The sequence below is a fragment of the Littorina saxatilis genome, linkage group LG4, assembly GCF_037325665.1.
Source record: "Littorina saxatilis isolate snail1 linkage group LG4, US_GU_Lsax_2.0, whole genome shotgun sequence".
Lineage (NCBI taxonomy): Eukaryota > Metazoa > Mollusca > Gastropoda > Littorinimorpha > Littorinidae > Littorina > Littorina saxatilis.
Window position 1 is genome coordinate 8,939,194 of NC_090248.1, and position 27,799 is coordinate 8,966,992.

The window sequence follows — 27,799 nt, forward strand, 5'->3', positions numbered from 1 at the left end:
GTAACTCCTTTCAGAATTGGTTGCTAGGAAATCAGCTGCAGTGACAAGACTCAGTGAAAAGTCTCTATGCTGGTCTGTGTTGTGGCTAGCTACTCTTTGCGCTATCCACCCTGACGCACGAATCACACTGATGCAATGAAACACTTTACAAATGTCTGAGGAACAGGTGATCAGAAGTTGATGGGTTTGCCGAAAGATGCAGCAATGTTGGCTTCCCTGAATGCTTCTGAAACAGTCTGCAAGAGACAAGAGAAACAAGACAGTCAGTCCAGAGACATCAAGTACAGACATGAGAATACAAAATGGTCAAAAAGAAAGAAATACAGTTTGCCCACTTCCCAGACAAAACAAAATTTAGAAACTGTTATCATTTTTTCTTAACTCCCTACTGTGCGATTTTTCCTATGCTTTCCACTGTATACTGGCCATTTGTATTAGTTAGTAAAAAAATCATTACTAAAGAAGTACTCAACACAGATATTTGAAACTTTCAGGGTTTACTGTTGATATGTTGATGCCCTTCAGTGCAAAGTTTCAAGTGTTTTACTTAGAAAATAGCTGATTTAGGTGGGGGATATAAATAACCATTTTTCTGGCATCAAAATTACGCTGAACGCAGGGCCATCACTTCAAATTCGCGTGGTTTACTCACTCACTACGAACCACTGCTATCGCAGTGGTCCCATGCACACCACTTCCCCACGAACCACTGCGATAGCAGTGTTTCAGCACGTGGCAGTGTTTCAGCACGTGTCGTACTGGTAGACGCCATTGTTGTTATGCAAATTTGCACAAAGCCAGCGAGTACGAAATCAAACCTCGCGTCATCGTTCTACAGCAGACAGAAGTGAAACTAGCTTGGTAATTTGCAGACGATTGGTTAAACTTGAGAGCCAGCCTCTCTATTTTCGTACAAAAATTGACGTCATTGAGCTAAAAAAATCCAAAGGTCAAACACTGCTATCGCAGTGGTTCGTGGGGAAGTGGTGTGCATGGGACCACTGCGATAGCAGTGGTTCGTAGGGAGTGAGTTAACCCTGATGTAAGAGACCCAGGGAAATTGTTCTACACATGAGGAGTATTACATACTGTACAGCTTCAAAATCAATTAAATGTGTACATTTTTCATATCCAACATGGACACCTACAGAGGTTCCAAAGGAGAAATTCCTCAAAAAGGAGGAAGACTGTTATGCCTGATAGTACATGCATGTCTCAAGTATGAATCTATTCATATGTGCAAAACAGCCTAATATTTTTAGCCTCCTCCCACCTTGTACGCTGTAATATAACTTTTGTTGTGATGTGAAGTAGACTTTGCAAAGACGATTTTGCCCAATTAATATCAGGTTTTTAAATTACTAATGCATCCATGCGCTCTCACACTTATGTATGTATGTATGTATGCATGCACACACACGCAACACACACTCCACACTTACGGGATGAGCGTGACAGACGCGGGCGATATCCTCACATGAAGCTCCATACTCCAGTGCCAAGGCAGCTTCGTTAATCAACTCTCCAGCCACCTGTTGGCAATCAAACACACACATTGTCACAGCTTGATCGATGTACATTCACTCGTGACTTTCTTCAGGGCGTTTTTTGCTATTTTTTTTCTCCAATAAACAAACTCCGGAATAACTCTGTCGAATTTGCATGGGTTGTCAAAGCGTGAATGGCCCTCAATTTTCGCCCTCAATTTTCGCCCTCAATTTTCGCTAACAAATTGCTGTGCAATGTATGGTGAGCTATACACTTTTGAATGATTTGGTTGCAGTGTACGTACTGTGATGTACTGTCATGTTTACACACAAACACACAGTTCCAGTTTACTGTCATATCAACACACACACACACACCCAAACACATTACAGCAGAACAACTTTAACTTAAATTTCAAAGAAAATTTACTCATGGCGTAATGTTCGCTCCCCTCTGAGTGAAGGCTGAAGCACATTTGACATTGTGGCGCAACCACTGAAATCCGTATGTCCTAACTCGATAGAAAGCATAACGACTTTTCTCCCGAATCATGTTTCCGCTCACAGGAATGTTTCTTCGCCTTGCATCGCTAAACTTGTCCCATACACGATTGTTGAGGTTTTCGTACAGGCACTTCTCTTTGCGTACTTTTGCTTCGCTAACCTTCTCGCCATCTCAATAACACCGAGTCCTTCTCCTTGACGATACACAGGCCGGATTTGCGTCTTCCCGACTCCTAAGGAAGTCGCCGCGGATTGCCATTTCGCTCGATTACTTTAGCTCTCTACTCAAGAGTTGGTGCTTTTCTCTTTCTTTCGCGAATCTTTGTTTGTCAACAAGTCGTGGGAAAACTGACAAGATAGCGTAGAGAGAAAAACCGGATGTATTAGGATCTCGCGCGTGCGAGATTTTGGTTTTTTTTCGTCTCGCGATAGTTGGAGGAGCGAGAGCCGCCATGTTGTGTTTTTGTCTGCTCGAAATGTGCGCAAAAGTCGTAAATCATCCCAAAAAGCTTGGTGGTAAGTCGCGTTTTGGAGTGAGTCGCCCACCGGGGGTTCATTATATAGTAAAATGCATCCGTGGTGGCAAAATGGGTGGTAAAAAGGGAGTAGTGGTAAAAAGAGGGGTGGGTAAGGGGGAGTTCTACTGTAGTGAGGAAAGTTCTCTACATGTTCTCCTTGTTGACGTGTTTAATGAGGGCGGGGACGTAGCTCAGTTGGTAGCGCGCTGGCTTTGTAGCCAGTTGGTCGCTATCAGCGTGGGTTCGATCCCCACGTTCGGCGAGAGATTTATTTCTCGGAGTCAACTTTGTGCAGACTCTCTTCGGTGTCCGAACACCCCCGTGTGCACACATGCGCACGAAAAAGATCCCACGTTCACAGCGAAAGTCTCAGGGCTTGGAAAACATGAAGACACGCATGCATCATCTCTCGTCTCTGATTATCATGATCGTATTTCGATACTTTGACGAGACAAACCCAATGCTGGTGTGTCGAAGAAGATAGCCACAGCGGGCTTGTTCGAATCAAAGTATCACACCATATCTTCAGCGTATTACCAATACCTGTCCCAATATAGACCAGTTGGTCTAAGAGGACGTTAAACCCTAATAGTCAGTCAGTCAGTGTTTAATGACTGGCCTGGTGGAAAAGTCTGACTCATTTAATAGTATTCACTCTGTCACAACCCATACCAACCCAACAGTTATTTTGGGAGTTTGTCTATTAGCAGCAACATATCACAACAATTTGCACTAAGATTGAAAGTCACAGCCTTTTAAATCATGAATCACTGACTGCACAACGTTTTTTTGCAATTCTTTTGTGTGCCAAACTCACGTTCCCTCATGTATATATGTATCTTATTTTCATCCAACTGATGAAGGAGAGTAAACAAAGGGGCCCAGGAGAGAACAATGGCACACAGTCTAACAGCTACTTTACAAAGCACAGAAAAACCCCGCCTCAAATACACATAAAACTGGTACGCTAGTGCATAAGAGACCCACCAGCGTAGAACCCCAAACTAACTGCATGAGCGTCCATGTGAAGCGAGAAACGTGAATGACAACCAAACATTAGGCAAAAAAAAAAAAAGTCTGTTTACGGTAACCCGACCGACCCTAGTTTTTTCGCGCGACCCTAGACTTTTTTTTGGCATTTGGGGAAAAAAAAAAAATCTTGTTTTTTTGGCAAAATAACGTAAAAATATGGTTTTTTGGGGGAAAAAAATAAAAAAAATAAAAAAAAATCCCGACCTACCGACCCTATTTTTTTGGCCTATGTTACCGTAAACAGACCTATTTTTTGTTTTGGCCTTACAGTAGTGTAAAACCCCAACACACAGATCCGATGATGGATGCCCCCAGAACACAGTCGCTTCAAACAAAGACATACACTTTGAAGACTACTTTTAAGTTGGAAGTGATAACCATAACACTCACAGATCCGATGATGTGCGCTCCCAGAAGGCGGTCTGTCTTCTTGTCGCCCAGGATCTTGACGAGGCCGTCAGTGTCGTTGTTGCACTTGGCACGGCTGTTGGCCAACATGGGGAAGATGCCCACGTTGTACTCTACACCCTGTGTTCACACAAACACACACAAGATTACATAACAATTTCATACTTTAAATATCTTTTTATGTTATTACTTTACGGTATAAGATACCCACTTTGTTGTCAATGTGGAGGCTGTCTATAAATATAGTATACTGCAACCACAACTGTTTTGCCATTGATTCATTATCAGCCATTCTCAAGAACGCCAGGTCTTAACACTTTCTATCCCGCCTATGTTGACCAATTGGTTTTTTTGTGGTCACTCAGAATTGTAGTAACTGTGTAGTAACTGTGTATCAACACGCTGGAATGCAGGCGTTAGATGGACGTTACAGGAACCAACTGAAGCTAACAGTCTGAGCGGATATATCCGAATCTGGTCAGATAGAGCCATATGAGTGCGTACGGATATATCCGTACCTGGGAGACAATGAGTTAAAAGGAAGGTTCGACTGTATTCATCCAGACAATGTCAGTCTTCATCTGTATTTTCACAGATTGCCTAGAATCATACAAGGCCAATTTCATGGTGAATGAGTGGACATGTGGAACACACAACACACAAACAGTGGTACAGGCAAGCGGATACTGACCTCCTCTTTGAGTTGTTCCTCTGTCTTGCCCACCCAGGCCACCTCGGGGTGGGTGTAGATGACGGAGGGGACGCAGTTGTAGTCAATGTGCACTGCCCCTCCTGCCATGCCCTCCACACAGATTATCCCTGCACACACAAGGTCACACTTTTCTTCAACAACTCCAGCATTATCCGTGGCTAAAGACTAACAATATCCATTGAAAATAACCAAGACGTCTCGTTTTAACCCTATCCTTCAAAGTGCAATCTCTGACGCCAAAATTTCGAAAAGACAAAAGACATACGATATCAATTAAAAACAAGAAGAGCAAACGCTCGATCGAGTCACTTTCGCAGTTCTGAATATTATATGAGGCATCAGATGGACAGGAAGAAATTGCTATTCACAACACAATGAGTCACGTTCACATAAAATTTGAGCCCGGTCACTTTTATAGTTTCCGAGAAAAGCCCAACGTTAAGTTGTGTGTTGCCGAACAGAAAAGGCTAGTTATCTCCCTTGTTTTTCTGATAACGTTCGTAAAAGGCTACAGATGTAAATACTTTGATGTAAAGAATAATCCTACAAAGTTTCAATCACATCCGATGAACTTTGTCAAAGATATAAAATGTCTAATTTTTCCTTTGACGCTGACCTGTGACCTTGAAAAAGGTCAAAGGTCAACGAAACCATCGTTAAAGTGTAGAGGTCATTGGAGGTCACGACTAAACAAAATATGAGCCCGATCGCTTTGATAGTTTCCGAGAAAAGTCCAACGTTAAGGTGGTGTCTACGGACGGCCGGCCGGCCGGCCGGCTGGCCGGACAGACTAACACTGACCGATTACATAGAGTCACTTTTTCTCAAGTGACTCAAAAATAACGAAGACATCTCTTTTTGACCCTCTTCTTTCAAGTAAAATCTCTGATGTCAAAATTTCAAAAAAGATTCATAATGCGAATAATATGGCATCAAGTAAAAATTCTGTCACTTCTTCTGCAAGTCTCCCGAGGAAGTGAGAAAGAATTTTAAGAAGGAAGTTTGTCTTGGTGACTTCAACATATCAGCAACATATTAATTGTAATGCTTGTAGTACATGGGAAAGTTCAGCAATAAACTGGACACCCTTTCTCATGTATGCTAACTTGCATGCTCACTCTGTCTATCTATCCGTTCTATGATCCTTCGCCTACCTTTGACAGTGTTCATGCATCTAATCTAATCATGTATTATCTTATCTCTTTCCCTCATATGAAACAGACAAGCTTCATCAGACGTTAATCTAAATGTGAAATTGTGTGTTACACTGGAACGGTTCATGCTGATTTGATTCACCTTCATCCTCTGCCTTGTGAGCCAACATGGGACCCTGGATCACGTCACCAATGGCATAAATACTGCAACAACAACACAAGTCAGCAACAAGCAAACTCAGGCATGGGAATTGAAAAAAGTAACAAGAAGGGCAAAGCCCATACGACTCACATGCTTTACACATTTTTCCAACCAAAATACATGTGACCTTGACCAAGGTCAAGGTCATCCAAGGTCATGCAACACAAAGCTGTTAATTCAAGACATAGGAAGTACAATGGTGCTTATTGGCTCTTTCTACTATGAGATATGTTCACTTTTAGTGGTTCACTACCTTATTTTGGTCACATTTCATAAGGGTCAAAGTGACCTTGACCTTGATCATATGTGACCAAATGTGTCTCATGATGAAAGCATAACATGTGCCCCACATAATTTTTAAGTTTGAAACAGTTATCTTCCATAGTTCAGGGTCAAGGTCACTTCAAAATATGTATACAATCCAACTTTGTAGAGCTCCTGTGACCTTGACCTTGAAGCAAGGTAAACCAAACTGGTATCAAAAGATGGGGCTTACTTTGCCCTATATATCATATATAGGTGAGGTATTCAATCTCAAAAACTTCAGAGAAAATGGGAAAAATGTGAAAAATAGCTGTTTTTTAGGCAACATTTATGGCCCCTGCGACCTTGACCTTGACGCAAGGTCAAGATGCTATGTATGTTTTTTGGGGCCTTGTCATCATACACCATCTTGCCAAATTTGGTACTGATAGACTGAATAGTGTCCAAGAAATATCCAACGTTAAAGTTTTCCGGACGGACGGACGTCCGGACGGACGGACGGACGGACGGACGGACGGACGGACGGACGGACGGACGACTCGGGTGAGTACATAGACTCACTTTTGCTTCGCATGTGAGTCAAAAATAAGCCCATGATGAGTGAAAACTCATACATGTGGTTATATTCCATTTTGGTAGCTGCACGAGTACCATGCATGGGTGGGCGATAAGAATTATTTCGCTTGTAACATTCATCTTTTTCAGAATTAAGCAGGCACACACACACATATATACACCCACCCACAAACAGATAAACACGCATGCATGCATACACTCACCCACCCACACCACACACAGACAAACATGCACCCACCCACCCAAATGCACGCACGCACGCACGCACACACACACACACACACACACACACACACACACACACACACAAGCATGCATGCACGCACACCACACACACACACTGTCACTGACCTAGGCACTGTGGTCTGGAAGCGAGAGTTGACCTGGACACGTCCCCTGTTGTCCAGCTGCAGACCCACACTGTCCAGACCCAGTTTCTCTGTGAATGGACGACGCCCGATGCACACCAGCAGTACATCGCAGTCAAGCTGAAGGGAAAAAACAAGAAGGGCAAAGCCCATACGACTCACATGCTTTACACATTTTTCCTACCAAAATACATGTGACCTTGACCCAAGGTCAAGGTCATCCAAGGTCATGCAACACAAAGCTGTTAATTCAAGACATAGGAAGTACAATGGTGCTTATTGGCTCTTTCTACCATGAGATATGGTCACTTTTAGTGGTTCACTACCTTATTTTGGTCACATTTTATAAGGGTCAAAGTGACCTTGACCTTGATCATATGTGACCAAATGTGTCTCATGATGAAAACATAACATGTGCCCCACATAATTTTTAAGTTTGAAACAGTTATCTTCCATAGTTCAGGGTCAAGGTCACTTCAAAATATGTATACAATCCAACTTTGAAGAGCTCCTGTGACCTTGACCTTGAAGCAAGGTAAACCAAACTGGTATCAAAAGATGGGGCTTACTTTGCCCTATATATCATATATAGGTGAGGTATTGAATCTCAAAAACTTCAGAGAAAATGGGAAAAATGTGAAAAATAGCTGTTTTTTAGGCAACATTTATGGCCCCTGCGACCTTGACCTTGAAGCAAGGTCAAGATGCTATGTATGTTTTTTGGGGCCTTGTCATCATACACCATCTTGCCAAATTTGGTACTGATAGACTGAATAGTGTCCAAGAAATATCCAACGTTAAAGTTTTCCGGACGGACGGACGGACGGACGACTCGGGTGAGTACATAGACTCACTTTTGCTTCGCATGTGAGTCAACAAGTCGCGTAAGGCGAAAATACAATATTTAGTCAAGTAGCTGTCGAACTCACAGAATGAAACTGAACGCAATGCCATTTTTCAGCAAGACCGTATACTCGTAGCATCGTCAGTCCACCGCTCATGGCAAAGGCAGTGAAATTGACAAGAAGAGCGGGGTAGTAGTTGCGCTAAGAAGGATAGCACGCTTTTCTGTACCTCTCTTTGTTTTAACTTTCTGAGCGTGTTTTTAATCCAAACATATCATATCTATATGTTTTTGGAATCAGGAACCGACAAGGAATAAGATGAAAGTGTTTTTAAATTGATTTCGACAATTTAATTTTGATAATAATTTTTATATATTTAATTTTCAGAGCTTGTTTTTAATCCGAATATAACATATTTATATGTTTTTGGAATCAGCAAATGATGGAGAATAAGATGAACGTAAATTTGGATCGTTTTATAAATTTTTATTTTTTTTTACAATTTTCAGATTTTTAATGACCAAAGTCATTAATTAATTTTTAAGCCACCAAGCTGAAATGCAATACCGAAGTCCGGGCTTCGTCGAAGATTACTTGACCAAAATTTCAACCAATTTGGTTGAAAAATGAGAGCGTGACAGTGCCGCCTCAACTTTCACGAAAAGCCGGATATGACGTCATCAAAGACATTTATCAAAAAAATGAAAAAAACGTTCGGGGATTTCATACCCAGGAACTCTCATGTCAAATTTCATAAAGATCGTTCCAGTAGTTTAGTCTGAATCGCTCTACACACACACACACACACACGCACACACGCACACACGCACATACACCACGACCCTCGTTTCGATTCCCCCTCGATGTTAAAATATTTAGTCAAAACTTGACTAAATATAAAAAACATGTTTGCTTGCTTTTCATTTAAACTGTACCCTCCCCAATCACATAATTCACCTCCCCCACCTTTTAAACGGAGACAGACAGTATTCCTCAGATTTGAGCAGGAAAATTTTTCCACCGTACACTCGCTCATTAAACGTTCAGGCCGCTTTGGGTAAATCAGAATAAATGCTCTACAAGCCGGACAACAACTTTAACTTCTGCACATCTCCTACCCATCCCTCTTCTTTTATTCATCTTCTTTCCCTCCTTCCTTCCTTTACTGTCTTTCTTTATCATCATTATGCAACGTTCATTACGTTATTAATAGATTTGGTTTATTGAGACAAATTTTTCAGCCGTTACCGCCTTATGTTGTACTGTCATGCAGGAACACCACTATATTAAGCTTCTAGCTTGTTGCTGTTTCTGTGAACTTTGTATACATGTCATGATTGTAACCTTTGTTAAAATAAACTTATGTTTAAACCAAAAAAAACCAGACTACGGTGCAGTTACATGAGAATACAGTGGAACCCCACTTATGTGGATAAAATCAGGTCTCAAAAGGGAGGGAATCTTAAAATAAAGGTGATGACCATCATTCGGACACACGCATTCCAAGCTGCTTTTTGGCTCACGTAAGTGTAGCCTATGCGATGATAAACTTTGTCTGTCTGTGCATGCGTGCGTGTGTGTGTGTGTGTGTGATAGAAACTTTAACATTTCCGAGTCTATGGATAAAGCTCGCATAAGAAGATTACGTCTCGGTCAAAAGTGTTTGACGTGTGTGATAGAAACTATTTGAAGACGTCACATTATGACGTAAGAGGGTTAGACGTCACGCAAAGGAATTACTGAAAGTCTCGGTCATTGTTATTGTGAGCGGGCTGAGACTAGTTGGCAGATCCAGGGTCTCGCTTTCTTGCACAGTTTCACCTATGCTTACTGTGTGTGTGTGTGTGTATGTGTGACGGAGTGATTGAGTTTGTGTTACTGTTTGTCGATTTCTTACGTGAGCCTTGAAGGCTTCGCCTCTTGTTTCCTGTTGTATTCCCCCACCCCAACCCACCTCGCCATGGCATCATCTCTTTCTATCTCTGCCTTCCTCCAAACCTTTTTTTTTGTATTCTGTACCCCCTCTCCTCCCCGACACACACAATCCCTTCCAAAAACACAATAGAATTTGTTCCTCTCCCATTTTCTATCTTTGCATTCCTTTTAACCAATTTCTGACTGCCCCACCTCCCCTCCTTCCCCCGACCCCCACCCCACAATCCCTTCCAACAAGCCAACACAATCTGTTCCTCTCCCATTTTCTATCTTTGCATTCCTTTCAAGCAATTTCTGACTGCCCCACCTCCCCTCCTTCCCCCACCCTCAACCACAAACACAATCCCTTTCAACAAGCCAACACAATCTGTTCCTCTCACATCTGCTTTCTTGCCGTCCTTGGCGCCCTCCGTGGCAACTTTGATGTTGGAGCCGTCCCGGCTAGCGGACATAACCTTGGTGTTGAGCTTGAATTTGATGCCCTGCTTGGTGAGGCTGCGCTGGAAGTTCTTGGCCACCTCCATGTCGATGCCCAGGCCGCCTACGTGACCCAGAAACTCAACGCAGGTCACCTCCGAGCCCAGGCGCTTCCACACTGAACCCTGCACAACGCACAGGATGGAGTCTGATTCTTAGCTCAAAGATACTGTACCCATATTCTAATGTCATCTGTTGAAGATCCTTCATTTTTTGATTTACCCAATGATGAACCCAATATGACCCGTAAATAATCATGTCCAGTAGAAAGATTGCCATAAAATACAGCATTGCCGAGATGAAACCTAAAACCAATATTTAACACAGGCACACACAAATTACACTTTTCCCAGAACTGACTTGAACCCAGAAGAAAAAAAAGAAGAAAAACAAGAAGGGCAAAGCCCATACGACTCACATGCTTGACCTTGACCTTTACATGACCTTGACCTTCAGCTAAACCTAGCAATGACATACACTAAGAACTGCTTTACACATTTTTCCTACCAAAATACATGTGACCTTGACCCAAGGTCAAGGTCATCCAAGGTCATGCAACACAAAGCTGTTAATTCAAGACATAGGAAGTACAATGGTGCTTATTGGCTCTTTCTACCATGAGATATGGTCACTTTTAGTGGTTCACTACCTTATTTTGGTCACATTTCATAAGGGTCAAAGTGACCTTGACCTTGATCATATGTGACCAAATGTGTCTCATGATGAAAGCATAACATGTGCCCCACATAATTTTTAAGTTTGAAACAGTTATCTTCCATAGTTCAGGGTCAAGGTCACTTCAAAATATGTATACAATCCAACTTTGAAGAGCTCCTGTGACCTTGACCTTGAAGCAAGGTAAACCAAACTGGTATCAAAAGATGGGGCTTACTTTGCCTTATATATCATATATAGGTGAGGTATTGAATCTCAAAAACTTGAGAAAATGTGAAAAATAGCTGTTTTTTAGACAACATTTATGGCCCCTGCGACCTTGACCTTGAAGCAAGGTCAAGATGCTATGTATGTTTTTTGGGGCCTTGTCATCATACACCATCTTGCCAAATTTGGTACTGATAGACTGAATAGTGTCCAAGAAATATCCAACGTTAAAGTTTTCCGGACGGACGGACGCCGGGACGGACGGACGGACGGACGACTCGGGTGAGTACATAGACTCACTTTTGCTTCGCATGTGAGTCAAAAAGGGAGAAGCCATGGGTAGACTCACCAATTCTACACCTATAACGCCGGCGCCAATGACAATCAGTTTCTCGGGGACTTTGTCAAGAGATAAAGCACCCGTGGATGAAACAACAGTCTTCTCGTCAATCTGAAACAATTATAAAAATAATGAATGTCTGTACGTAAAATGAAACAGTTCCCATTTTGAACAATGCGAAGGTCCCTATCTTACAAATAAAGGTCTGGTCATAAGTTTATCTTTGTCTTTTGCTCTGCAAGAAAAACACTTCAGTGAGTAAAGGGAAACAATCATTTGTTTTAAAGCATCAGGCGAACTGAGTCCACCAGGAATGCATTATATCATAGACCATTTATCCTGGACCGCCAACTAGCTCTCTCTCCGCTCTTTCTCTCTATTACGAGGTAGCGGCCTCTCGCATTTAGGAACCTACGCTTACATGGCCTTTCAGAAATCAGGGGGATGTCATATCCGGTGTCGATTGTAAACATGGACGAAGTTGCCGAGGTAAGTTCTGAAAATGCTAAAATAAACTCAGCTAAAGTGCATAATTTATGAAACATGTTTTTCGATGAGTTTTGTTAAGCTTAGTTTGGAGTTTTGGAAAATCCAGTTCATTGTCACCTCCCATTGTCACAAATAACTGGAGCGTGCTTTCTTTTCACTGTCTTCGAATCGCTGGCCTTTCAAACCGGACACCAAGCACCCCTGAAAGTCGAGCGTCGTAACCTCGAAGGGTCACGTGACGAGTTGGCGGTCCAGGCTATTTGGTCTATGATTATATGTATGATGGCATGTGGTGAAAACTCTTATAACACTAACTCTATGCAAACATACAGAGTCGTTCAAACCAACACACAGGCATTCCTACTTACATCGATACCAGGGAATGGCGTGACTTCAGATCCTGTAGCAAGCAAAATGTTTTTTGTGGGTATTTTTTCTTCGCTGCCATCACTCTTCGTGACCGTGACTTCATTTGGACCTGAGATTCGCCCAAAGCCCGGCACGTGTGTGACCTGCAAAGAAGGTTAAGAAACTGTAATGTAAGATTCATAGAAGTAATGAGCCAGCCACTGTTTCCTGTCAGTGAATTTGTTTGTTTGTTTGTTTGCTTAACGCCCAGCCGAACACGAAGGGCCATATCAGGGCGGTGCTGCTTTGACATATAACGTGCGCCACACACACAAGACAGAAGTCGCAGCACAGGCTTCATGTCTCACCCAGTCATATTATTCTGACACCGGACCAACCAGTCCTAGCACTAACCCCATAATGCCAGACGCCAGGCGGAGCAGCCACTAGATTGCCAATTTTAAAGTCTTAGGTATGACCCGGCCGGGGTTCGAACCCACGACCTCCCGATCACGGGGCGGACGCCTTACCACTAGGCCAACCGTGCCGGTTGTCAGTAAATTGAGAAAGTCCATTCTTGGAGTGCATGCAAGCAGACCTTTGGGATTACAGTCAACCCCCCTTTAAGGACCCCGTTTAAGACTCCCCCCTTTTTAAGAGGAATAAGACTTTAGTTTTTCAGATTATCTATTCATAACCTGTGTTAATTTGCACCCATGGTGTGACTCCCTCCTTTTCAAGACTTAACTTTCTCAGATTTGTTTAGGTCTTCAAAAGTTTTTTGTTGCTGTACTTTAATCGCAAACAATGAAACGATACACAGACTGAAACAAAGTAACACAACTTATAAGCATGCCCTGAATGAATTGTAGACATAGATGTTACAAAGAAAACCACCATCAACATCAGCGCACTTCTTCATCTGAACTCATCTCTTTATTGTAACAGAAAAGGGGGAGAGGGAAAACTTCTGGACAGTATCAACAAGAACCGAGACTCACAGTGTTCTTCTTGAAGAGGTGAGCGATGCCGCCGGTGAGCGCCTTGACAGCGTTGCGTTTGACTTCCATCATCTTGTCAAGGTTCAGCCTCAGGCCGTCAACTGTACGTTAAACACAAGTCATGCATGTCATTCAATTTTAGTTCAAGCTGTAGTTAAAGTAGCGACATGTCATGGAAGTTGCAGAGCGACAGGTCATAAAGAAGGAACTGAGGATACAAAACTTTGGAGAATGTTAGTGCATAAAACTTAAGCGATTATAAAACAAAAGCGAATGCAAACATTTCAGCAGTTTAATTTAATGTGACAAAACTGGAGCGTTGCCTTATCCTGCTTGATTGCATTTACATGAAGTGATCCGACTTATAACACTGACACCTCTGGAAAATCATATCTGTTCCCAGCTCATGACTTCACAAGGATCACCACCTCACCTAATAAACATGCAATATGCTTCAAGTTCAACATCTACTGCTCCAGAAGGTCCAACCGAATGTAATAGAAAAAAAGTATATATATAGTGCAGTGGAACCCCCCTTCTTAAGCCTCCAAAAAGTCTGAGAAAACAGGGTCTTAAACAGAGGCAGTCTTAATTGGGGGTCTCCCACTGTAGTAAACATGTCTGCAATGCAAAATGCAAGAGAGAGTGGAGAAGAGTATAGATCTACTGACACTCAATGCCTCTTGCTTCCAGGTCTTTGTCGTGTGCCATGTGGTAGAGGTGCGAGTTGTTGAGGAGAGCTTTGGAGGGGATGCACCCCACGTTCAGGCATGTCCCCCCTAGCGTTTCGTTCTTCTCCACACATACTGTCTGTAAAACAAAAAGCACATTCAAAATTGTGAGTCAACCATACCTGTAAGAATTTACAAGCACAGAGTACAAAGTGAAATAAAAAAATAAATTGAATAAAAAAAATATATAAAAGAACATGACATTGTCAATCTTGTTATATAAACACAAATTTCCTGGGCTGCAAAAACCTCTGTTTTCCCATTTACACTTCTGAAGATTTTTTTTTTTTTTTTTACACTTTTCACCAGACATGCCAAAAGTTTAAAACAAGCTCCCCTCACTAATATTTAGCATTCATGATCGATTCTCACCTTCATTCCCAGCTGTGCTGCTTTGATTGAAGCTACATAGCCGCCAGGCCCAGAGCCAATCACCACCAAGTCTGTGTCACCCCCTGAACAAGACAGAGAACAACGTCAAGCATGGAAAATATCGAAGAAATAAAACGTAAAAAATATAAATATAAAAATAAAATTAAAGGAATCTCTGCACTAGTTTTTGTTAAATACCAAAGAAGATTTCAGTGCATACTAATAATACTAGTAGGCATGACAAACTTTAATCCAGAAGCAAGGACACACTACATTATTCAAGCAATTTTCCTTTAAAAATAAAATGAAGGCAATTCTTCATTTGAAAGATACAGTGTATTGCGATTATCTTCATGATGTCAGACTAGTGATTTTTGTTTTGAAGGCAACATCACAATTCATAAACTTATAATCCCCTGATCCCCTTCTTTTTTCTTCTTTGCCCGTTTCTTTCATCTCTTTCAATATCGAAAGCCAGTCCCTCTGTGCAAAAGGAGCAAATTGGGGTACACTATACACCTGCAGTTGTACACAGAACAAAGCCCCTTTATCTACCCTCTGTGAGTCACACTTGTTCAGTTCAAAAGGTATCCATAAACCTTTAAATTTCCACTAATGAAATAAAGCTGGCTAATGCTTTGGTGTCACTTTTTTTTAAATCCTTTCACACACAGAACAAAGCCCCTTTATCTATACCCTCTGTGAGTCACACTTGTTCAGTTCAAAAGTAATCCATAAAACTTAAATTCTCCAGTCATGAAACAAAGCCGGTTGTACACTCGTTTTGGTATTTTTTGTATCCTTCTGCAGTGGTACCTCCCATGAATAGGCCACGGTCAAAAGATCGTGTAGGTTACCTAGCCCAAAGTTAGGCTAGGATAGCAACTGATCAAAAGATCAGACAAAGGCTCAACAGCCTAAGTACCAGTCTGTCAACATATCATATCATATCATATCATGTCAGGTCGCTCTATACAGAAAGCATTTTTCCAATAAAGGAAAATTTCTGCTTTCTTTTTATTAACCAAAGTATACTAGTCATGAAATTGAAAGAAACACAGCTGCAATCTAAGCTAGTCACATTCGGCTGATCCCAAAGGTGTTATTTCATCACTGGTATCACTGTATTTACACACAGATCAGGCTATACAACTACAACTAAGCAGAGGAAAGGAGGACAGTGCGTGAGGCTGAACAAAAAAAGACTATTTGGTCTATTAAATTCAAATATTGCGCCTTTAAAAAAGGTTTCTGATCGTATTGTATCAACAATATATATATACATCTTACATCACTGAGGAGGAGAGCAGCAAATTTAGCTATTCAAAAAACGTACACACGGGAAAGATATAATATCAAATGTGCAAATTAAAATAAAATAAAACATATTAAAAAAAACATGCAGAAAAACAGACTGTATACTATACCATTACAAAAACTATCAGATCTAGCTTCTGTTTGTCTGCCACAGAGGGACATTAGAGGGACACATTCATGCATGCATGCTTGAGTTGCCAAAAACACCAACATTTTTAACAAATTATCAAAGCTAACAATACATTCTCTCACATAAAACACTTGGGCCAAAACAGCATTCGAAACAATAAGCCTTCAATTAAAAAAACAAATTTAAGTCGGTGCAGAAGTAAAAATATCATAGCAAAACATTTTCCTGAACTCATACATTTTTGGATGAAACTTACATCATCTTGGCTGTATTACAAAAGCTGCATATGTATGGATCCAAGCACGCGAAATCAACTCAGAGCAGAAAAATAACAGGCTGAAAATGTGCGTAACAAAGATGCAGAAGCACACAGGAACCAAAGACACTTAAGAATATGTACACAAAAGCTTTATGTCAGAACAACAATCAACCTTGCCAAATGGCTTGTTTGGGCCTCTTTGCAACAACTTCGTTTGGCTTTGTCACAATGACTTGTTTAGCCTGCTTTGTATTGGCTTCGTCTGCCCTCATCACAGCGGCTTTACTCTCCCTGGCCTGAGTCACTTGACTAGGCCTGGCTGCCATCACCTCCTTCACACTCCTGTTCTTATCCATTGTCTGCTGGTCTGCGCCTGAATGCTTTTTCTTGCTTGCTTCAAGCATCATCTCAAGGTCCCTATTGTCATACTCATACTCTACGCTGGCGTTATTGTTATTACTATCCTTTGGCATAGCCTTGTCCTTGACCTTGCGATTGAGATTCTCCCAGTTCCAGTTCAACAGGCATCTCCACAGGTAGCCGGTAATGTTAAAGTCTGGCTGTTCTTCTTTACGAATAACATCGTCAGCTTTAGTTATTATAAGATTCACTTTCCCCGGCTCTTCTGCAGGCTGCTTTGTTAGATCTTCGAGATGTTTCTCATAGCAATCGAAATGATGGTGCATTACTCCATCGTTATCTCTTATCTTCCAGTACTCTAAACATTCTACGAGATAAGGCTTAATGACTATGCTTTGTGCAGCTCTTATTCTTTCTAGTTCACTTTTTCTTTCAATTGCTTCCAGATCTTTTTCATTCTCACCGCTTGAATAATTTCTGGCTGATGCATACAGTGTTGCAAGACTCTGCCGACTGGAAGACGCTCCATTGCCCTGAAACATGGAATTAATAGTTTATAAATACTCATTTCACAAATGACAAAAAATAAATATTAGGCAGGTTTCTTGTTTGGGACATGTATAAACTGAAAAAGAAAGTTCTTTTGATTTTATGGTTTTACACCAACACAAAATACAAATATTAGACAGGTTTCTTGTTTGGGACATGTATTTAATTAAACTGAAAAAGAAAGTTCTTTTGATTTTATGGTTTTGGGCAGCCATGGAAATGTTCCAGAAAACAATTTCATTACTTTTTTCAAAATTAACGTGAGAAAATTATTTACAGAGCAGTTGTCAAATAAAATTCAGAAGCGTTTAGAACTCATTATTCAACGTCATTTATAACTGACGGCCGCGGTTCCATGTTATGCAAACACGTTAACTATTCCCGCAAGGAACATCTGATCGTCATGAAACTTTGACACTGCAACAGTGGTAGCGTAATCCTTGCACAAATCTTGTTTTGACAGTGAACAAACCTTCAGAGCAAGCGAAACACGGAATAACGATGTGGCCAACATGACTTTCAGGGCCCTGACATTGAAATCGGAAGTTGGGATAGCAGCCGGCTGATTGGCTCATGCGCAACACAAGTTGTGTGTACTTCCTGTTTCGGAGACATGGGCGTTCTGGCAGTGTTGACAATCTAACAGGCAGTTGTTTTTGGTTTGATCAGTCCAAAACCTCAAAGCACAATGTTACGAAGGTTGCGCAAGAAAGATGCGGGACAGGTAAAAGATACGAAGGTATGTGACTCAACAGAATGTTTGTAATAATGGATCAATTATAATGCATAGTTTTGCAAAGTAGGCCGACCCACCTCTTAACGTCGATGCACCACTTGGTCTTTTTTGAAAGTTGACGAGTAGCAACAGGATACATACCCTCCACTGTGTAGCCCGTCGGTTCTATGGGTTTTTACCCGGTTTTTACACTACCCCGTGAAGGCGAAATTGTGTTTGAGTTCAGACTCAACGTCAGTAATACTAATAATATTTGTAGAACTCACAGGATAGGGGAGACTTACTCGATCTTGGCAACTTAAAAAGTCTTGGTGTGCTGTGTGTGTACAAAAGCAGAGTAACATTGAAACTGTCTCATACTCCGAACAAAAAGGATCAGGTTATCCCTTCTGGAATACTAAGTCTAAATGCAAAATGTATTTTAGGTCCGCCTATACTCCATGTACCGGCTTCACTTCCTTCCCATCTCAGCTTTCCCAAACCACATGTATTCATTTAGAGTGTTTCCTGTTACCTGTACCTGTATTTCCCTTCCCATGCAAAATTTTCCTTTATGTTGCAACAAAGGAGCTACCTTGATGCTTCTGTTACCCGTATTATTGTGCCATCCCAAATATGATCCCTTACAAGTTACAGTCCCTGAGACTGAGAGTGAGAGTGAGCTCAGAAAGATGAATGTATATATGTACATGTATGTGTGTGTTAGGGGAAGAGGGGTATGAAAAACGGCAATTTCCTCACTCTAAAATGTGATTCAGGTAATTATAGGCTTTGTTTCAATTTTATTTTAACTTATTTTACATTGCTTTACTTTTTTGGCAGAGCTGATCGAAATTGAAATATTGAACCAGTAATTAATTTCAAGAACTTCAAAGGCATAATGTTATTGTCACTGTACTTGCAGAATCGAGGAAGGTACAAGTAACAGAAGATATATATAGTTACATGATGTTGGTTGTACAGATGATTTTTTTCTCAAATAAAAGTGTGTTTCATGCACAGTGTTAAATATCAGTCACATCAAGAGAATAAGAAGTAAAAGAAACGTAAAAGAATTAATGTTTGTATTATCAATATTATGAATCTTTTTTATTAGATTTGTGCAAAAATCTTTCAAAATCGACGCTTATATTAATAAAAGAATTAGTTGGTTTGAATAATACTATCCCCAATGCACAATTCTTTGAACCCTGCTACCCTTGAATCAATGCACTGACCTACTGGCTGCTTCCCACAGTCCGAGTCTCCCACCAGCCCTACCTCTGGCAGCAGTCGTCTCCCTTTTGCTGGCCTCCTCAAATCCAGCAGCTCCCAGCCTGAAGATGTCAGCGAGGCAGAGGTGATGAGTTGTAGCTTTTACATGTATACATACATGTACTGTCTGATGGCTGATGATGATTAATACAGCTGTTGCTTTATTTGTTTGCTAATGCTAGAATGTCAAGTAAATTGATGATGATTAATCGACTGTTGCAGTTTGTTTAAGAGTGTCCAGAAAAATTGTTTTTGTCATCATGTTCAGCCCTAAGCCTCGTTTATGATTGTAGAAGTTTGTGTGTGATGGGCCTAGAGGTAAGGGGCACTGTTGCATGCTTTGATGAAGTTTGATGATGTATAAGTATAACAGACTTGCAAATATTTGAGTATTTCTACAATGACTGTATGATATAGGCACTGATAAATATTTCATGTGTCTGGGCTGAATTCAAGTAATGTTGAGAACCATCCATGTGTACAACCAGGACTATACCCACAAACACCATGTAGAATGTCTTTTGTCCTCAGCACCAACCAACCTAACCAATAGCATTTGCACCTAATAACTTGCTTTTACCCCCACTTTACATCCAATAATTTGAGTCTTGTTTTTGAATTTGCAGTTTTACAGCAAACAGCAAAGCAAAAGACATGAGTCAGATTGGCAGATATCACTATGCCAGCAGCGGTATACATTAACTCAGCGATATTTTAGCATTTGGCGATGTCATCGACTTCATCAAATTTCATGGAAATTTAAGTGTTGCTTCTGTGATATATCCCTTACTCTTCTTCTTCTTCTGCGTTCGTGGGCTGAAACTCCCACGTACACTCGTGTTTTTGCACGAGTGGAATTTTACGTGTATGACCGTTCTTACCCCGCCATTTAGGCAGCCATACGCCGCTTTCGGAGGAGTATCCCTTACTATAATACCAGTGCTTGTTTGACAGGGGTTCCTGTGCCCCCAGTGTATGAAGAACATGCCCACAGCCCAGGCCCTGCAAGTCCACTTCGAGGAACATGCCGCAGGCGGAAGTACCGCCGACACTGATGTTCAAGGGGTGGGTAAAACAAGCGAATGTGTCATTCACTAAGTGGGTGGTCTTCAACACAAGGTAAGGCCAAACAAAAATATATGTTGGTTTAGGGTAACGTGACCAAAAAAGATAGGGTCAGTAGGTCGGCTTTTTATTTATTTATTTTAATTTTATTTTTTTAAGATTTAGTCTAGTTTAAAGAAGGTTACTTCCCTTAGTCTCGGTATGGTTTGCAAAATGTGCCAAAAGTTGTTTTTGTTTTTTTAAGAAATGAAAAAATGTTTTAGGGTCGGTCGGGTTACCCTAAACCAACATATAGTTTTGTTTGGCCTAATAAAGAGATACCTGTTGTGTTGCCTGCAGTATGCAGGCTTTGCGATGCTCTGTACATTTCAAAAGTAACGGCAAGAATGCTTATCTGGACGAGCAGATTTGTGGGTGTAATTACATGTATGTCTGTTCATTGCAAGTCCTCTCTGATGAGAAGTTTGTGAAAAAATTCATTCAGCTTCATGTGAGGTTGTGTATCCTTTTCCACTTAAAAAATGTCTCTGCAAAGTTTGCACTTTGTACATAAAAAAGATGAAAGTATTTAATTGAAGCTGCTACTGATGGGGTGTAGATTTTGAAGCAGAAATATGTAATTATTTCATGAAATGTACATGTTTCAAACAAAATAATTGTAAAGTGTATTGCTTATACATTTTTTTGAACTTTGGTAAGTGTGCATTTAGGGCTTGATTTGAATTTTATGTGAAAGTACATGCATGTTGTGATGTTTTGCTTGCAGGAGGGATTTTTGTGCCCCATGTGTAAGATGTCACTGGCCAACGCAGAGGATCTTCAGGCTCACTACGAAACCTGTTCTATGCAAAACGGCGGGTAAGTGGGTACAGTGGAACTCCCCTTGTAAGACCCCCAAAAATCTTAGAAAATGAGGTCTTAAAACGGAGGGAGTCTTAAAATGGGGGTAAATTTGCAAAGGCAATGAACAAAAAGTCTGAGAAAAAAGGGTCTTAAAGGGATGGAGTCTTAACACTATTGTGACTAGCACTGCCACGGCGTTTACGTCCTGCCTGCCCAAGCTTGCCACCAAGAAACTTCCCAAAAATCAGTAACTGTAAAGAAATCTGTCTAGCAAGCTTGAATTAAGTCCAATCACCACCAAATTTTGTGTACTAATTCAAAAATGGATGCCCAGTTCAGTCGTGCTATTTATAAGTTTGTCACGCGATTTGTTTTAGCAAAGGGGGGTGAAAGGGGGATAATTTGTGTTTTTTTGTGTGTGTTTTATTTTCTACTGCTTTTTTTAAAAGTTATTTTTTAACAGAAAGTATCATAAATAATGTTATAACCAAACAAGGTGTAAAACCTATGAATTAGCTGAAATATTGTTAACATTGTACACAGAAATAAGGAGACAGTACAAAGAAAAAAACAAGCAAATCACGCATTCACTCACAGCATCCTGACTCAAATGAAACAAAACTGTAGATCTAACACTCACCAAATGATGTCTAGGTAATCCATATTGAATATAAGTCACATTTTCACAACAAAGTACCAACTGTACACCTATGGACAATTCCAAAAGGATTTGAAGGCTCCAGCAATCCATTGTTATCAGTGCTGCCACGCCCCCATAGCTCCTGCACGATTCCGAGATACATGTTCGTCTAGCAGTATCACCGCCAACCACGTGTAGTTTGCCGAATCGTACTAGCAACAACGGGACTGTTTCTTCCTCACTCTCACTGCTTGTATCGTTTTCGTGAGGCGAAAACGATACGTCCGAATCATGCTCTACGGGATCCTCTAAGTCCAACATCCGGAGAATCTCCTCCCGAGACAAGGCTCGCCTTTGATTCATTTTTTTCCCTCAAAAACGCACACAAATCAGGCGGATTTGCAAATGGCAGAAGGGGACGCCAAGTGTATCAAGGGAAACAACTCAATTTATTTGCAAGCTTCAAAAACCGGGAAGCAATCACGAGTCGTGTACCCTCTATGGCTGGTACTGAAAAATGCGCGTCCCGTCCATGGGCGTGTCAGCGCTGGTACTGATTTATCAGTGTCCCGTCGCGAAAGTGTTAAGTTGGGGGTCTTAAAAAGGGGGGGTGGGGGGGTACTACTGTATCTGTTTGTTTTCCCATTTGACTTCATTAAAACAATCAACACTTTTTTCTTCTTTCATTCTGTCTTTCTGCCTTTGATATGACTAAAAACCATGGTTTTCCTGGATCAAAACACAAGAATGATAAGATATTGGAACGTTTAACCCTTAGGCTGGTTGTCGCAACATATGTCGCGCTACTTTACGTATACTGTCACCTGGTTGTCACGACATATGTCGCGCTACTGGCTCAGTCTGTTTGGTCAGTTCCGATTACCTCCCATGGATGCGAAAACCAATATGACCGTATTTTGTTATTTTTCTCTGTTAATTCACCACTGGCTATGTAACATGTGTTACAGAATTGCACCAGTGTAAGGGTTAATTTGTGACAAAATATTTTAAACATTGTAATCACAGCTACTTTGACCCGCTGGTCTTTTAAGGGGCCAGGCAGACAAACACTTAAGATACGTATTTTTATAATGGACTCAGCTTAGAAAATTTTCCAAGTCTCTGGCAGGAACAATGGCCGGTCAGTCACAAGTTTTTTTATTTTTTGGTTTTCTTGGTCAGTAAATTATATTAATTTTTCTTTTAACAGGGGTTGCTTTGTCTTTTGCGAAGAAAAAAAATTGAGATTTATTTTTCTCTATGTGTATTTTTGTTTCAGTACTGGAGATATCAGTGGAGGGGGGCCAAGTCCTGAGGTAAAGATGAAGACAATGTTTGAGTACACAAACATACATATAGATCTGAAGACAGACAAGGTGATATGAGTCTAATGTTGCTTTGCTGCTGCATTAGAAATTAGTGACATGATTGTGGGAATGTTCGTCATATCCACGGGAAATGGTTGAAATTACTTATGTATTGTGTGGTTGTTGTTGTTTTTCAAATTCATGGCAAGGTATTCATGGCATTTACTTTTAGTCACTTGTTCAAAGCATGTTACAGCTAACCAAAATAAGATCAAAGAAAGGGTCATTATTAAATTAAAATCTATAGTGTACTCGTAGGAAGACATCATGTGTTATGATTTGTTTTGTTTTTTGAAGAAGGTGATGTGAAATTTGCTCAAAGTTGTTTTGTTCTCATCCCAGGCAAAGGCAGAACTTGAGCTTTTACAGCACCAGCTAAGAGGATCTGAGGAGAGCCGTACACTGTGTAAGTCTTCGAAGCAATGTGGATATGATTACTGCTGTAAATTGTAAGTCTTGAAAGCAATGTGGATATGATTACTGCTGTAAATTGTAAGTCTTGAAAGCAATGTGGATATGATTACTGCTGTAAATTGTAAGTCTTGAAAGCAATGTGGATATGATTACTGCTGTAAATTCAACTTTGGCGTGTAGGTTTGCACCGTGTTATTCATGCCCCCTAACATTTATTATCCTAGATAAAAGAACTTGCGTTCCAGACAGGTCACAGTACTCACTCACTCACGCAAGTATTTGAGGCTGTTCTTTCTTTAGAGTTATGTCTGTCTCTCTGTCGCTCTCAATCTCTGTCTGTCTCTCTGTCGCTCTCACTCTCTCTCTGTCTCTCTGTCGCTCTCAATCTCTGTCTATTTCTCTGCATATCTTTCTCTATACACCCCTCCCCCACCCTTTGCAATTTTGTTTCTTCCAACAAATAATACCTTTTTAATTCGAAACCTGTACAGATCATCTGAAAAACTGGGTGCTTACAAGGGGGGGGGGGGGGGGGGGGGTTGGGGGGAGATAGCACTGTATGTGACAAGTTGGTGCTGGTTCCAGTGACATCAGAGGTTCACCACCTGCAGGACCAGGTGACGAAGCTGACACAGGACAACGCCCAGCTGAAGAAAGACAAGGACTCCATCGAGCAGAAGACTGCCAAGCTGGTGAGTTCAGGGGTAGAGCGCTAAGCTTTTCTGCAGTTTTCACTCTCTGTGTCTATGCTTGTCTGCGGAGAGAAATTTGTGAATGTTTTGTTATGTCTGTGGACATTGCAGTAACTAATCCTTCTTTATTTTCCAATATTATCAGTTTTGGATTTCATTTTGTCTGCAGAGAGGTTTGATTCTGTGTTTGTAATTTTCCCTTTCTGAGCTTTGCAGGCTCTATCTTTGTCACAATGTGGTGACTCGGTTTTGTTTGTGAATATGGCTACCGCCGTATAGTTTTTGTTATCGTAATTTTGTGTATGCAGCCATGGATGGAGACTAAGAGAGACAAAAATTCTCTGGCTCCCCTCTCCTCTACTGTCCGTCTTTGTTTCTCACTCTGTGGCTAAGTGTAGGTGTGTCTGGTATCAGTGTTTGCATGAGTGCATAAAAGGTCTTTTGTGTCAATGTAAAGGATGATGATCTATTGCTTGACATTTTCTTTGAACGTGACAGGCAGGAGAGATGGTGTCGGTCAAAGCCAAGGCGGACGAGAGTGAGGGAGAGAAAGCAGCGCTGCAGGACCACATCAAGACGCTAAAGGTGCCAATAGGCTAAACCTTACTTTACGTCTATGCTCCCAACTTGCTCATATGTCTTTGAATGTAGGTAGAAAATATTATACGTTAATTGGATCTGTGATCCAAACATGGCTTTTGGTCAAACGAGATGGAAGTTTATTCCACGAGCCCGTAGGGCAAGTGGAATAAACTGCCATCGAGATTGACCAAAAGGCATGTTTGGATCACAGATCCAATTAACATATATATCTCGACATTCACTGGTCTTAGGGTTTTTGTTTTCAAAGAAGAAAGAAACTTGCTTGAACACGGACCACTTCTCCGAGCAAAATCAACAAACCTAATCACTCGCATTCCACCTCAAGGTCTCGGCCAACCAAGACTATGGCATACTCGTAGCAAAGCCGCCGAATGGTACCGTAAACCAAGAATAGTGACGTAAGAGAATAGAATGTCGTCTTTTGATTTGGAACGTGACGTGTTTCAGAACTTCTTCTGGACAACTCGGATGGTCTTCTGCGTAGTGGTTGGTACGAGATTCTTTTTCTTCTTCGACAGTTCATCCTCCGATACTGTAGCAAAACGTTGCATCTTTTTTTCGCTTTCGAGTATGCGGACGACTGAACTTGACCGCTAAAAAGTAGTCCTTTCGGTATTATTACGCCGAGTCTGAACATGAGGTCTGAACATTGTTTTTAGGCAGGATCTAGGTGAAAGCGAGGCTGTTCTTATCTCTGTGTACAGTCGAGAGAGAGAGAAATACATGTCGAGACATTGATTGTTGTTCCTTGCGACGGGCGCAGTGGTGTGGTGGTAAGACGTCGGCCTTCTAATCGGGAGGTCGTGAGTTCGAATCCCGGTCGCTGCCGCCTGGTGGGTTAAGAGTGGAGATTTGTCCGATCTCCCAGGTCAAGTTATGTGCAGACCTGCTAGTGACTTAACCCCCTTCGTATGTACACGCAAGCACAAGACCAGGTGCGCACGAAAAAGATCCTGCAATCCATGTCAGAGTTCGGTGGGACATGGAAACACGAAAATACCCAGCATGCCTACTCAACGAAAGTGGAGTGAGCTGACTATGCTCTCAGAGTATAGTGTGGGGAACCCAAATGCGCAAACGAGCTCACACGTAACCAGAAAATTCTGGAACGCTGAAGAAGAAGAAGTTTCTTGCTTGACAGCTTGTGTTTGAAATGACGCTGTACTGAGTTAAAAAAATGAACACTTCCAGAAAGCAATGACTGGGAAGTATTTGCTTTGCATGATAAGGTATTGATCAGGAGTACCTCAATTGTCAATGATCTGAATAGAAAAGATAAATCAGGTACATGTATCACTTTTTATTGTTTTCCTCTTTCAGCAACAAATGGATGACCGGGAATCACTCATGCGCAACATGGAAACTCAGTTAGCACAAAGGTGAGCTATTGCAAGACAGAATAAAAATAACCATCTGCTGTTTTGTTTCGAACCAGTGTTTTAACTCCTCGCTAACTAATGCTGAATAATAACTGTGAACTTCCATTAGCTCACATAATCCTATATACTCCAGTTTATTGTACTAATTTGGTTGTCTTTGGTTGGTAATGGTCACCCTAGTAGGAAAGTTATGGTGGCACAGACATGTACACCTTGTTTGCCATTTTATGCTTCTGTGTTCACATACAAACTTTGAGCTAAATTTAGTATCATGGACTTTCGTATGTTAAAAGAATGCTTCCAACTTAATATATTTGCCTATCTTCTTGGCCCCAATAGTTTTCCTTACAATTTTCTATTTTTGGTACTGCCTTAGTCCTATGGAAATGATATCAGAGTGCAATTATAATTTAAGGGCTGGTCAATGAAGAATTACCAGCTTATTTGACCTTGTATTTTTCTTGTACACGTATGTTCTCCGTTAGACATGTGACCTGTTTCCACCTGAAAGGGGCTCAAAAGTGTTTGTATTGGCATGAAATGCAGCATACTAGGATATACGCTCTTGTCTAGAGGTTTTACACTCCATTTTTGGTTTTTGAATAAAACTACAGTGCATTTTATTAACAGTTTTATACCCTTTGGCGTACCACTAACAATGTCAGAATTTGCCAAGCAGTTGACTTGAACCCTCTGCGTCTGTGGGAGCAGGTCACATGATTGCAAACAAACTCCTCACTGCTAACATATCAATGATTGGAATAACTGCTGCAGTCTGACATGGAAGTGTTTGTTTCCGAGGTATGAGAGATTCGGGGAAACACTCAGTCCAGGAGACGAAGGAAGAAGGTGCTACTCCCTCTCAAACAAACTATTTGTGTTGTCATATCTTCAAGTTGATATCTCTGTTCATAGTGCTGCGTGTTTGCTACTTTTTTCAAAGTTCGTTTTCAGACGGAGAATTTTTCTTTCATTCGGTTCGTTTGACAATGGTTTCAGTGTATGTTTACGGTTCAGATTTACAGTGCAGCAAAGCCATGTCAACTATTGCTCACAATCATAAATATTTCTGGAAAAATGTAAACAGTTAAATGCAACTATCCTGAGACAGCATAGTATATTGACAATAAATGTTTAATTTTGTTTTCAATTCATTTTTATTCTTAAGGCGTTCCAAGTTAGGTCATTACAGTGTTTTGTTGAGAGGATTCTTTTCTTCATTTGCTTCATCGAGTAGCTCCTTCTTCCTTCTGTTCTGTTTTTAGATGAAAAATAAAAACACCAAACAAACATTGGTTCTTGTAAGGATCAAAATCTTCTATCAAGAAAACGCATGAGGCTAAATGATAGGAATTTACTCAGGATGACAGTGACAGCAATGACACTCTAGACCTTCTTCCGTTCGTTGCTCCACTGATGGCCCCATTTTGAATTATCTGCGTGTTGTCCTAGTACAGTGGTACCTGCAATGTGAGGCCCCTCTGATGAGAGGACACCTACCATGAAAGGACACCCTCTGGTGTCCCTTTGACTATTATCTTGACCA

At 41.0% G+C, this 27,799-nt stretch overlaps 2 protein-coding genes across 5 annotated transcripts in view; one reads left to right on the forward strand and one right to left on the reverse strand.

Annotated features, from left to right (window-relative positions):
- Nucleotides 1–17,826, reverse strand: part of LOC138963912 (dihydrolipoyl dehydrogenase, mitochondrial-like) — an 18,739-nt gene extending 913 nt beyond the window's left edge. Inside the window, exons 1-14 of one of the 2 annotated variants that reach the window (XM_070335767.1) lie at nt 17,733–17,826; nt 17,175–17,244; nt 14,646–14,728; nt 14,214–14,352; nt 13,543–13,643; nt 12,562–12,705; nt 11,714–11,815; nt 10,386–10,607; nt 7,209–7,345; nt 5,958–6,019; nt 4,641–4,768; nt 3,932–4,069; nt 1,443–1,532; nt 1–236 (exon numbers count right to left, since the gene is read on the reverse strand). The exon at nt 1–236 is cut by the window's left edge and continues 913 nt beyond it. In XM_070335767.1, the coding sequence (XP_070191868.1) occupies nt 171–236; nt 1,443–1,532; nt 3,932–4,069; nt 4,641–4,768; nt 5,958–6,019; nt 7,209–7,345; nt 10,386–10,607; nt 11,714–11,815; nt 12,562–12,705; nt 13,543–13,643; nt 14,214–14,352; nt 14,646–14,728; nt 17,175–17,244; nt 17,733–17,774 (1,524 nt within the window). In that variant the 5' untranslated portion in view covers nt 17,775–17,826 and the 3' untranslated portion in view covers nt 1–170. Of the gene's footprint in view, nt 237–1,442; nt 1,533–3,931; nt 4,070–4,640; nt 4,769–5,957; nt 6,020–7,208; nt 7,346–10,385; nt 10,608–11,713; nt 11,816–12,561; nt 12,706–13,542; nt 13,644–14,213; nt 14,353–14,645; nt 14,729–16,523; nt 17,245–17,732 lie in introns of both variants that reach the window. The other variant, XM_070335766.1, reaches the window with a different exon arrangement.
- A 37-nt stretch (nt 17,827–17,863) lies between these two features.
- Nucleotides 17,864–27,799, forward strand: part of LOC138963913 (early endosome antigen 1-like) — a 51,269-nt gene continuing 41,333 nt past the window's right edge. For 2 of the 3 annotated variants that reach the window (XM_070335768.1, XM_070335769.1), the window contains exons 1-9: nt 17,864–17,999; nt 19,234–19,335; nt 20,205–20,315; nt 21,082–21,173; nt 23,078–23,114; nt 23,508–23,571; nt 24,165–24,271; nt 24,770–24,856; nt 26,195–26,253. In XM_070335768.1, coding sequence (XP_070191869.1) covers nt 17,949–17,999; nt 19,234–19,335; nt 20,205–20,315; nt 21,082–21,173; nt 23,078–23,114; nt 23,508–23,571; nt 24,165–24,271; nt 24,770–24,856; nt 26,195–26,253 — 710 coding nt within the window. In that variant the 5' untranslated portion in view covers nt 17,864–17,948. The remainder of the gene's footprint in view (nt 18,000–19,233; nt 19,336–20,204; nt 20,316–21,081; nt 21,174–23,077; nt 23,115–23,507; nt 23,572–24,164; nt 24,272–24,769; nt 24,857–26,194; nt 26,254–27,799) is intronic. The other variant, XM_070335770.1, reaches the window with a different exon arrangement.